The sequence below is a fragment of the Triticum dicoccoides genome, chromosome 6B (assembly GCF_002162155.2).
Source record: "Triticum dicoccoides isolate Atlit2015 ecotype Zavitan chromosome 6B, WEW_v2.0, whole genome shotgun sequence".
Classification (NCBI taxonomy): domain Eukaryota; kingdom Viridiplantae; phylum Streptophyta; class Magnoliopsida; order Poales; family Poaceae; genus Triticum; species Triticum dicoccoides.
The window spans coordinates 396,095,494-396,107,925 of record NC_041391.1 but is presented as its reverse complement, the minus strand read 5'-3'; the positions used below and the strand labels follow the sequence as shown (position 1 = coordinate 396,107,925).

Sequence of the window (12,432 nt, the reverse complement as noted above, 5' to 3'; positions counted from 1 at the left end):
AGGTCCAGACGTGGCAGCGGGCTCAGGCTTGAAGGCCCGGAGGAGGAAGCGGAGCAAGGCACTGTCGGCTAGGCATGGGGGAGGAAACGGAAGGAACATCACCGGCATATGCCAAATAAAAAAAAACAGAAAGTGAGGATCGTGCGTGGTATGCCAATCAAAGGGCTTGGGAATAGTTCGGTAGTTTTACCAAAAAAAATTGGTTTGCCAATTACATTCTCATAAATTTAAACATGATGATTTTCATACTTGGCTACTACAGTAGCTAACCATAACTAGCCTGTGACAATATCCAAGAAACTATGGAGGCCGTACGGAAGGTCACACAACATCTCCTGTACTTGCCCTTACTTATCTGGTCACGAGGAACAGGATAGTAGGCTAAATCTCAGTGGAAGCAAGTAAATTAATTGCGAGCCAAGCAAGATTAACCTAGCAATCATAACCTGAACTTGAGAAAAATTAAGCAAACAGACTTTCAGCCAATAGTTTCATTAGCAAGTCAAAATTTCTTACAACAATACAAATAACTCAACTCTTTATTGTCTACAAGCCTTGCTTTAGGTTCTACAAGCAACACAAATCTGCATACATCACATTCATATACCTGTCTCTCTCGCCCGCTTTTATGGCCATCTATAATATGTCATCTTACGATACTGTGCTTACTGGACCAAAACCTTGTTTTCTACTGAAGTTGGGAGGAAAGAGACAACCTCTATCATCAGCTCACTAGTTGCTGGTTACCGTAGAAAGGGTAGGCTCCATAAGCCGCAGCATACACGTTTGGGTGAGGAACTGGCGACGTGTAGCCATATCCACCGTAGAAAGGCGTGCCGTAGTACATGCCATTCCGCCGATGCCCAGAATCACCCCTAGACTGCAAAAACAGAAGACTAACATTAAGATTTTTGTGAGGACAAGTAACAATTGCAAGAAATAAAATCCTTTTTCCAAAACACTTGGTAGGTATAATCATCCACTCTTAAGAATATTCAACTGATAATGGGTAAGCCTGTCAGAGTAAAACTGATGGTAAATTAAAAGATGGTGAGGACCCATACAGCACAGCTCATAGAGGTTTTAGGAAGGTTAGCTACGCGACATGGAGGGGATACATGTTGCCAGACAATGCACACCATGAAAAAGGACTCACGTATCAACATGTTCAAAGAATCAATAGGCGATATCACAACACAACCTCTTTGATCTTGTTTCGTGGAAATAATGGCAATCTTGCATGTGTATTCACTGTTTTTGAACATACTCGCGATCGGAGTTTAGCAGAACACAACAATCAACGAAACCAAATGAGAAAATGCATGCCCAAAACCCTACATCAATTGATTCGTCCAATTTCCAACTTCCAAGGGTAACTTGGGTAACATAGTTAAATGCTTAAGCTATAATTCTAAATTTGTATTAACTACTAGACCTGTCTAGGCGGGCATCCTCTTGAGCTTTTCGAAGAAGAATAAACATATTTTCACTGAAGCTAGAGCCCTTCTCAATTTTCTACAGTTATGGATTGTAGAGGAGCCGAAGCCCATAAGCTGGAGTTGAAGAGCAGCCAAACAGGTCATGATGTCTCTACATAAAGACTGTACAGATAGTTGTGTTGTTGTCCAATGAATTTATGTAGTTAGAATTACACAGTTCGACACTAGAATATGCAAAGGATAGGGCTGATAGAAATATCGCGTCTAGAAAAGTGCAGGACCCAAAGTCGTAGAGCTAACTACATAGGTGAGCATAGTGGAACCGCTTCGGTTCACCACTCAAGAGAACAGACTCCAACCATTACCATGGGTCAATGCTATGGCTGCCAGATATACATGGGCGGTAATGTCGGCCCAGGTGCCTCCCACCCATTACTGCAGCGTGTGTGAGGGCATGTGGCATATACAGCCGTTGCCGTGTGTGTGTGTAGGGGCATCTGTGTAATACTGTATCAAACTGAATCTTCCCAACTTGGGACCTCTTACTTCATCTTCCTCCCCAAGTTTCCCCAATTCCTCTCCACGGTGGCCAATTCATTCCTCCAATTTGTCCCCTAAATTACTAGCAAAAGGTCTTCTTTGAGCTCAACAACGCATGGAAGTTCAAGAAGATTAACACAATTCTAAAAAAGTGTTTCTGGTGGGCAACCGGGTGTTTCTGGAACTTCAGTCATATATGCATAAGCCGGTTTCTTGCTGCAGTAATCACAAACTTCGATTCAAATATTTTGGGCTTCCAAAGTGTTGGAAAAGGTGGGTGAAGTGGCATACCAGCTCAAAATCCAGCAAATTTCATCCTGTTGTCCATGTCTCCATCCCCAAACCTGCAAAACCACCTAAAGACATCGAGGCGGCTTCTAAATCTCTAAAGTATGATCAATCTTTGGTGAGTTCATCCAAACCTGCCCAAGTTCTCCAAACTCTGCTTGTCAAAGTTGGAGGCCATACCCGCAAGCAGTACAAGATTGCATGAGTGGTCTTCCTACATCCATGGCTACCTCAGAGTGGGCAAGCGTGCTATCGGAGTTACCTTCAGCTTGAGGTCAAGATCTCTTTAAAGGAAGGGGGACTGCTACGGCTGCTATATCTACATGGGTGGTATTACGGCCCAGTTGCCTCCAGCCCATTACTGTAGCATGTGTGAGGCCCTGTAGCATCTATAGCTGCTGCCATGTGTGTGTAGGGGTATCAATGAATTATATTGCATCTTCCAACTCGAGACCTCTTGCTTCATATTCCTCCAAGTTTCCCCGGTTCCTCTCTGCATCACCTCACATGACGAAAGGGAGTGCTACTTGTATGTATTAAATAAAGTAAGACCACTTAGATGACTAGTGGATAGGGACAATACGACACTACAATGCATAGTACAAACAACATGCTTTCAAGAATGCTCAAGTAGATAGTTGACCAATATCCAAAAAACATTAGTCATGCATGCAGGTATTGTGCTACATCAAAGGGGGCTAACTAGATCACACCACATGCATTGTTGCAGGAATTGGCTGCAATGTATTTCAATTAAGATTTGGTTGCATGGAACATGCACTTGGATTAATAATTTGAGAGCTGATACTGAAATGATTTATTGTATAGTTATAAAATAGTCGTTGAATGTAAATAGCATAATAGAACGGAAAGCCTTTTTCACATGCACGGTCGCATGTTGAGGTGGGCTTTTTCTCATGCATGGTTGCAAGTTCAGGTGGCATGCTTGCATGTTGAGAAAAATAAGTTAGTGGGGATTGCCTATTAAGTTATATAGGATATAGTTAGTCTCCCTCCGGCTGCTTGAAGTGCCCTTCAACCCAAGTGGCGTAACAGCATCATGACTGCACCCACATGAAGAGAAGGGGCGGACTAACTATTCATAGTTAGCCATACTTCCTGCCTAGTGACCACAAATGGATTGTATCCACTTCTATAGAGATAGAGAACCTAATATTTGTGGTTGGCGGATGTGTTTCTTTTGCTCCAATAATGACTATGCATACCCTTCACACATGGAGGGGAGCCTTGGCGCAGTGGTAAAGCTGCTGCCTTGTGACCATGAGGTCATGGGTTCAAGTCCTGGAAACAGCCTCTTACAGAAATGTAGGGAAAGGCTGCGTACTATAGACCCAAAGTGGTCGGACCCTTCCCTGGACCCTGCGCAAGCGGGAGCTACATGCACCAGGTTGCCATACCCTTCACACATGGCCACTTTATCTGACACACAAGGAAAGAAGGCACTGCTACCTCTATTTGTAAATAGATAGCATTCCTAGAAGGTGTGCAATCAAACTTTGATATGTTTGATTCATTACATTCAATAATATACTAATACTGGCCACATGAATATAATGTTTTTATATTTCTTCATGAGAACCCACTTGTGGTTGGTTGTTAGGAGGATGGTCGGACCCCCTAACCCACTAGGGATCAAACCCTACGTTCATATCTCATTAAGGAGGAATATTCCCCCAGTGGGAGGCAACATTCCCACCGAATCTTGAATCTCCATGACTCCAACCATCCATCAGTAGACTTTGTGAGTGTGTCTGTGTGTGTGTTGTGGTGGTGTGTGTGTTGCACCTACATTGTACTAGCTGTTCTCAACAAAATCATGAGATTTTTCATGGACTTCTTTTTCATACTATAGTAATTACATTTTTATACTAAGATGCATACAAGAAATTCATGAGCAAAGTTGCATGTTAGAGACCGAGACACATCAAACACAACATCTATTTATGAATGTGACTACTACGTATGGTTATTTAGTGTTACTTTTGGTCGTGTTGCTTGACCTGGCCTAAAGCCAAATAATTAAGATAAAACTGGATTGCATTGTAATTAGATAACTTAGACTGAATGATATCCTTTAGCACCAATTGAGATCCTCAAGGAACAAACACACAAGGAGATTTACTAAAACCACAATCTCACTAGCCACATGGACATGGCTAGAGCTGGGCCATGATACCACCCAAGCCCAAGGTTACATGACATAGACTACAGGTTATCATATGTTCACAAAAGCTTGTTATCTCAAGCAGCATAGCATGCATAGAGAAAATTACCATGGCAAATATCAAACACTATTACTTTCCTTTAAAAATGAGCAAAAAAGTGAGAAATAAAACCCAAAAGAAACTACTTTCCAGTTGAGTTGTGCAGAACACATACAAATGCAAGTCCAAAAAATTTGCCAACCATAAACAGCATGTAGAAAATATCTATTTTATGATTTAGACTTTAGATTGGAATAATATCCTACACTGGTGTAATAAATGCAAATTTCCTACCGAGCATATAAGCCTTGGTTGCGGGAGTTAATGTACAACCCCACAACTTGCAATTCAAGTTCTCATTAACACAAATCTGGGTTCCTATATATATTGTAGGGGTCCCCCTTGCAGTTATCTTGAAAAAAATCCATTGTCCAATGTCCATGTAGATTTACAGTGCGTTAAACTTTCCGTTGTCCATGCAGATTTACAACTGTGCATTAATCCAACATTGAAGAAGACGGTGACAGAAAGTTGACGATATGTTAATCTAGCGAGATTAATTAAAATATATAGTAACAGTCTAGAACAATTCAAACCTGTTTGCTTGCTGGACTGCGGCCCCAAGAAAGACGAAATGCCTGCTTCCCGATTGTTAATCCACTCAACCCTTGTAATGCTTCTTCCGCATCAGCTCTACCAACACAAAGTATTCATTTTCACAATTTCAAATATTCCAACAAGAACCAATAAATATTTAAGCATCCAACAATTTCTCTTAAGGATCTATAGGAACATCTTGGTAAAATACCTGTTGACAAATTGAACAAAACCGCATTGTTTCCCAACAGGAATTTTGACAGAAGCAACATCACCATATTTCGCAAATGCTTTCCTTAGTTCATCTTCACTAACGTTGGGGTCAAGCCCGCCAACATATACCTACAACAATAACTGATATGATACTGCGTCCATTTTACACATAAGAATCTTGGAAGATTTATTTTTAGAGAAAGAGATTGTCCACTACTCCCTCCGTTCCAAAATAGATGACCCAACTTTGTACTAACTTTAGTACAAAGTTGGGTCATCTATTTTGGAACGGAGGGAGTAGGAAACAAGCACATACTGTCCTGTTAGTCGAGTCACCATCTGATTGTGTTGGTGGAGAGGTGCCAAAATCACCTGAAACTACAATAATCATAGAAAATAAAATATGTCAGACAAGTAAGTCATAAACTGATACTTAGGTTCAGCAAAGGCACTAGTCAGCCAGCATCTTAGCTGGCAGACCAACGCCTACCGCTATTTAGACGGGCCTAGGTGACTGCCTTGACAGAATAATAGTCTGGTGGAAGACAGGAGAGTGTTGGCCAAGTAAAAATCAAACCTACAATACTTTTGCATGTGAGAACTATATAAGTATGATACTGTGATACTAATATGTCCCACCCACCCACAAAGCCCCATATATCTGAGGTTAGTGTTCGAATATAAGCACTCATGATGAAAATGAGTCCAGACTAAACATGCCATAAAACGTTATTGATTATTTCGAAATTTCAGAAATTACAGACGGATAGGTCAGGCACATGATACCAAACATGTTATTCAAAACAACTTTGAAGTGATGGAAATACCTGAAGTTCTTCTAGGAGTTGCAGGTCCAATGCGAATTGGCCGAGTGGAGCAATACACACCATTCATTTCAGTCATAGCATGAGTTCTATCAATATCATCTCCAAACCTAACAAATCCATAGCCCCTAGAACGGCCCGTGTTTGCATCAATAATAACTTTAGCTCCTTTCACAGAACGATATTTGTTAGCAAAAAGTTCCATCAACATGTCATCAGTAACATCAACAGCTAGATCACCAACAAAAATTGAGTGATCAGAAGCAAGTTCAGAGCGTTTTTCTCCAACACTATACGATGCCCAATTTAACTTAAAAGCTCGGTCAGTATTAGGCATTACATGACCAGCAAAATTCTGAAGTGCTTTCTCTGCTGATGCATGGGAACAGAACTCTACAAAACCATAACCCTCAGAAACTCCGGAATGTCTATTGCGGATAACTTTAATCGTCACCACCTACAGAACAGATAGGTTGCAGAGAATGACAATTAGCAACACATGTGAAACATGCTAATTTAACAGAGAAGCGATGCTTCGCAACATGTTCTTTTCACTTATTAAATTCAAGAAAAAAACACTTATGTTTTTAAGTTTCTATTACTCCCTCCAATCCATATTAATTGACGCTTAAGTTGTACTAAAGCAGCGTCAATTAATATGGAAAGGAGGTAGTACAAACTTATACTAATATATAGCTGTAGGGCCTTTCCCGCTTGCTTTTGTTTCAGAAAAGGGTAAGTATTACCACATCCACTGCCATTTCTTCCGACAATGAACTGTTCCACAGAAAGCATGGCCAATAATTTAGAGGTTTCAGAGTTACAATAAATGAGAGCTGATGGTCCTGGCAAGTGCAAACACGTGTGCGCAAAGGAGAGCAATAAAAAAATGTGAGATCAGCATCTACGAGAAAGCTGGTTACTGTTTCTGGCATAGCCCTCCGAGTCTTCAATCACATATCCCTAACAAATCGTAATGTGTTCCATCTTACCTCCAAACTACCCGAGTGTAAACTCCAAACTTGACGCCTTTACCCTCTTACTAACAAAAATTCTACAGAAACTCGCATTTGACTTCGAATTATGCAATAATTTTATTGTCTGTTGCACGACTACTGCATGGAATGGCCTCAACGTTTGGGCCTTTAGCAACTATTGAACCAACAGTACGAAAAGAAAATACAGCGTTGTAATTACCATGCAATTTTTAACCGCAAAAATAGTTGGCTATCTCGACTGCAACACAATATTGACAAACCAGCGAATTGATAAAGGACAAACATAACAGGATTTGAGAGATCCGGCACGGATAAGGCTGGATCGGATAAGCGAGCTCGGGAAGACCTAACCTCGCCGCTGGGGCCGAAGCAGCTGTGGAGATAGTTCTCGTCCATCCAGTACTGGAGGTCGCCGACCCAGATCGTCCGGTTCTCGTCACCTCCGTTCCCGCCGGATCCAGTCGATGGCGGAGGCGGCGTCACCGATGCCTGCGGCGCGAAATGCTTCACATACTGCGGTGTAGGAGGGGGCGGCGCGGCCACCATAGGCGGCGGCGGCGGGTAAGGAAGTACCACCCACCGCGGCTGCGGCATGTGGTGGTGAGGGTGCGGGTGCCCGTGACCGTGCGGTACTTGTGGGCCATGGGCATGGGGATGTGGGTGCGGCGCAGCTGCCACCGGAGCATCGATTGTCGCGGCCGCCATCTGCATCGCCGCCGCCGCCGCTGTGAGGAGCAGGAGAAGAGAGAGGCTCGCGAGGAAGTGGAGGCGGAAAGAGAGGGAGCTCGTTGCTGAGGGTGAGACTACACCTATATAGGGCATTAGGAACGGATCTGGGCCGTCAGATCTAGGATTTCGCGGGTGGCTCTGGCCGTCTGATGTGCTGTTGCGAGTGACTGGCGCGTGGGACCGGTGTGAGTTTGCGGTTTTGGGGAAGGGAGTTGGGCTATACTGCTACTTTCGTGGGATTCGATGGTTGGGAAGGGAAACGCTTGTACTCGGTGCGCCGGCCGAAACTTCGGCCGGTCGCGCCGCTCGCTCCCATAGCCGCATCTTTTTCCTTTTTTCCCCTTTCTCCACACTGGCCCTACGCACCGTCTCTCTCTGTGCCTTATCTTCTTCCCAGTGAGCTCCACCACTCATTTTACCCCCTCCGTGCCTTATCTTCTTCCGCCTAGCGAGCTCCACCACTCATTTACCCCATCTCCACGAACACATCCTCCTGTACTCATGTAATCCCCTTCCCCCGCTAATCACCAAGGCAATAAAATCGGGCGCTCTGGTGGCTAGAAATCGCACCAGTCTGAAGGGAGGGCCACGGGGGTACTGCTACGGGAGTCAGGGGCGAGCGACGACCGTGTGGATGGTAGAGACGGCGGCTAGCGAGCTGCCATGATTTTTTTGCTGGAACCACTACTGTTTTTTTGCTGGAACCAGCTTTCGATTTTGCTGTAAACTGAGGGACAGTGGTGCCTTCGCCCCTGATATTTTTCTACATCAAAATTTTGGCTGGAAGCACTTTTTGATTTTTGCTGGAACCAACCTTTGATTTTGCTACATACGCAGGATTTTTTGCTATATCAAAAATTTTGGCTTGAAGCACTTTTGATTTTTGCTGGAACCAACATTTGATTTTGCTGCATAGACAGGATTTTTGGTACATCAAATTATTGGCTGGAAGCACTTTTGATTTTTGCTGGAACTAGCATTTGATTTTGTTGCATAGGCTAGGAATAGTGCTGGGGCGATGATAGACGGCGTCTGCCATGTGTTTTGCTGCGACCAAGAATCATTTTTGCTACAACCAGCCGAAGCAGAGCTGGAACCGGCTAGATTTTTTGTTTGCAGGCATCGGCGGCAGTGCATTTTTTTGCTGGAACCGTGATAATTTTTTGCTGGAACAATTTTTGGTTTTTGCTACCGTCAGGGAAATCCCCTTTTCCTATTCGTTGAGCTTTTTATGTTGAAATACGCTGGTGGAAGGCGACGTCGGCGGCGAGTAGAGACGGCGGGGGCGGGAGGTGCTGCAACCACGATGCCAGTTCTTGGAACAAGCCGATGAAGAGATGCAAACAGCAAAATCTTGAATCTTTCTAGGTAGCCCTGCAATCCCCACGGCGCGCGGCGAGATGCGGCAAGCCGGCAGTGCGGCGGCGCACGCGACGGTGCTGCAACGGGAGGACGAGGAGATGAGGCGGGGCTGTCGGCCCGGGCGGGGGCGGCGCTCTTTTTCCTCTTCTTTTTTTCTGTGCGGGAGGTTGGCGAAGGGAACGATAGGGGACAGATCTGACGGCTGCGCATGTGTAGATCGGACGCTCGCGGTGCGACTGGCCGAAACTTTCGGCCGGCGCACCGGCGCCCAGTACCGCCCTGGTTGGGAATGTGCGGCTCAAGTTTTGCCGTATTTGGATGTCTCCATTGAAGCCATGGAAACTGAATTGGTATTCCGCAGGCAGCAATGCAGTTGTTTGGCTGGACACCGAATTTGTATTGGAAACGTAGAGGCAATTCAGTCCGTTTTGGCTCTCACGTAAAACTTCCTCCCATAATTTGGCGGAAATGTTAACGCCCACACGTGTGGGCATTAGCCAACTCACCCACACGTCTCCATCATCGTCCAGTAACTTCTGCACGAATCTTGGCACGAATTAGCTGATTTTGTATGCCACCTAGGACAACTCGCGTGTGTGGTGTGTGAGAGAGGTCGCCCACACATCCGTTTTACCACACGGAGGGGCCGGTGTGTGGGCGTTCAGCAGTTCGCGCCACACGCCACTTTGCACGCACACACAAGGGCTAGTGTGTGGGCATTTGCCATCTCGCCCACACGCCCGTCTCCTTTCCCACACCCAAGCTGCTATTTGCCATGTGTTTTCGCAGCGCACATGGCAACTGCCCCTAGTGTGCTTTATAAGCAGGTGGCAACTCTCTTTTTTTACCCGAGTGCCATGTGTTTTTGTAGGGTACACGGCCACTGCCTAGTGTGCACGTAAGCAGATGGCAACTCTCTTTTACCGAGTTGCCATGTGTTTTTGCATGGTACATGGCAACTGCCCCAACGTGCACGTACATGGCAACTGCCCTAACGTGCACGTAAGCAGATGGCAACTCTTCCTTTTTACATGGCAACTGCCCTAGCATGCTTGTGAGCACATGGCAACTCTCTCAACTGCCTAGTGTTAGTATGTGGCAACTCCTAAAGTTATGAAATCATGGCAACTACATTAGATCAAACCATACATGGCAACTGCAGTTGAGCAACCATGGCAACTGCAGTTGTCCGACATGGCAACCGTAGTTCAGCGACATGGCAACTGCAGTTAAATGAACATGGACGAGGGTCTGGACCATGGCAACTGCGGGCGCACGGTGGGCGTCACGCGTGGCGTGCGGGACCAGGAGGGTATGAGGCCTGACATACGGACGTGTGGGCGTTATCAACTTCGCCCACACGCACGCGTGTGAGAGGGTTCAGGAGGAAAAAAAGAGGTGTGTGGGCATTAGTTGTTTTGCCCACACGTAGGTGTGTGGGCTGGTTGCTGTCCATGCCACACGAGGCGTGTGACACAACTACCCGATACACCAGACGTGTGGCAGTTATCGGGACCCTAATTTGGAGGTCTGCCGCTCCGATTTGGATCGAAATCACTCGCTCCCGCAAAACATACTGTTTCACCCCGCGACCATGAAAAGAAGGAGAAAAAGAAAGGGAAAGAAGACAGTGTAGAAAGGTATTAGATGCAACTCAGTTGTATTCATCAGAGCAGGTAACAATATATATAGGAGATGTCTTGACAATTCAACTAACCCTACCATATCTCTAGGAGTCAATCTATACAAGGCTAGATATCATAGAAAGGTCAATTGGAGATAGATACAGATATGTCATGTTCAACACCCCCCTCCCTGCAGTCGAAGCGTCGGCGTCGACGATGCAAAGACTGGAACGAAACTCCTGGAATGCAGTGGTTTGGAAACCCCTTAATCATAATGTCGGGAACTGTTGGGTAGTCGGTACGTGAAGAACACGAAGCTGACTCGGCTGAACCTTCTCGCGGGCGAAGTGAACATCGAGTTCAATATGTTTGGTGTGTCTATGTTGCACCGGATTGGCCGCGAGATAGGTGGCCAAAACATTATCACAGAAAATCATCGTAGCCTTCGGGGTGGAGACCCGAAGTTCACCAAGAAGGTGACGCGGCCAAAAGGTCTCAGCGACTGCGTTGGCGACAGTGCAGTACTCGGCCTCGGCACTCGAGCGGGAGACGGTGGGATGTCGCCTAGAGGACCATGAGACAAGCGAGTCGCCGAAGAAGACACAGTAGCCCGACGTGGATCGGCAAGTGTCAGGACAGCCAGCCCAGTTCGCATCCATGTAGGCGAGAAGCTCAGTGGAGGCGGAGGCGCGGAGATAGAGACCATAGATCAGCATGTCGCGCATGTACCGTAGAATGCGCTCGATCAGAGACCAGGAACATCACGAGGCGAGTGCATGTGCAAGCAAACTTGTTGCACCGCAAACTGAATGTCTGGTCTGGTGAGCGTGAGGTACTGAAGCGCACCAACAATATTGCGGTAGAGAGCAGCATCGGTGGCGGGCTGTCCAGCTGTGGCAGAGAGCTTTGCCTTGGCCTCGGCAGGGGTGGCAACCGGCTTGGAGTCGGTCATGCCCGCACGGTCCAACAGGTCAAGAGCATACTGCCCTTGATGGAGGAAGAACCCAGATGCATCGCGTCACACATTAATGCCGAGGAAGAAGTGCAACGTGCCTAGGTCCTTCAGTCGAAACTCGGAGCCAAGACGACCAATGATGTCAGGAAGGAGGTCCTCTCTCGATGAAGTGATGACATTATCATGAACATATAGAAGGAGCATGGCGACATGGTCGACTCGGTGGAGCATGAATAACGACGTGTCGGAGGTGCTGCTGTGAAGATCGAGAGCAGCGAGGAACGCCGTGATGCGTTGATACCACGCACGGGGGGCTTCAGGCATACAAGGACCGTGATAACAAGCATATGTCATCCGGTCGTTGGGGGTTGACGAAACCAACCGGCTGCTGACAAAGAACACGCTTCTGGAGATGACCGTATAGGAAAGCATTGTTGATGTCAAGCTGATGTACAGGCCATCGTCAAGAGGTGGCCAGCTGTAAGACCACACGGATCGTGGCGGGTTTGACAACAGGAGAGAAAGTCTCTGAGAAGTCAACACTGGCACGTTGTGCGAAGCCGTGAATGACCCAACAAGCCTTGTACCTGTCGAGAGAGCCATCAGATAGGAGTTTATGCCAAAAAAATCCAGTTGC

The 12,432-nt window shown here is 46.1% G+C and overlaps 1 protein-coding gene across 2 annotated transcripts; it reads right to left on the bottom strand.

Moving 5' to 3' along the window:
• Positions 1-462: 462 nt before the first annotated feature.
• LOC119322589 (polyadenylate-binding protein RBP47-like) lies at positions 463-7,921 on the bottom strand. Of its 2 annotated transcripts, XR_005155714.1 has the most exons (7): positions 7,476-7,921; positions 6,130-6,583; positions 5,619-5,680; positions 5,301-5,431; positions 5,089-5,185; positions 2,271-4,982; positions 747-880 (listed from the first exon to the last, which is right to left on the bottom strand). XR_005155714.1 is itself a non-coding variant. In XM_037596073.1 (6 exons), exons 1-6 carry the CDS (start codon positions 7,833-7,835, stop codon positions 725-727), a joined length of 1,260 nt encoding a protein of 419 aa, XP_037451970.1. In that variant the 5' UTR covers positions 7,836-7,920; the 3' UTR covers positions 463-724. The 2 variants fall into 2 exon arrangements, 1 of the variants encoding a protein (XP_037451970.1); XM_037596073.1 differs by lacking the exon at positions 2,271-4,982 and having other exon boundaries at positions 463-880; positions 7,476-7,920.
• Between the last annotated feature and the right edge of the window lie 4,511 nt (positions 7,922-12,432).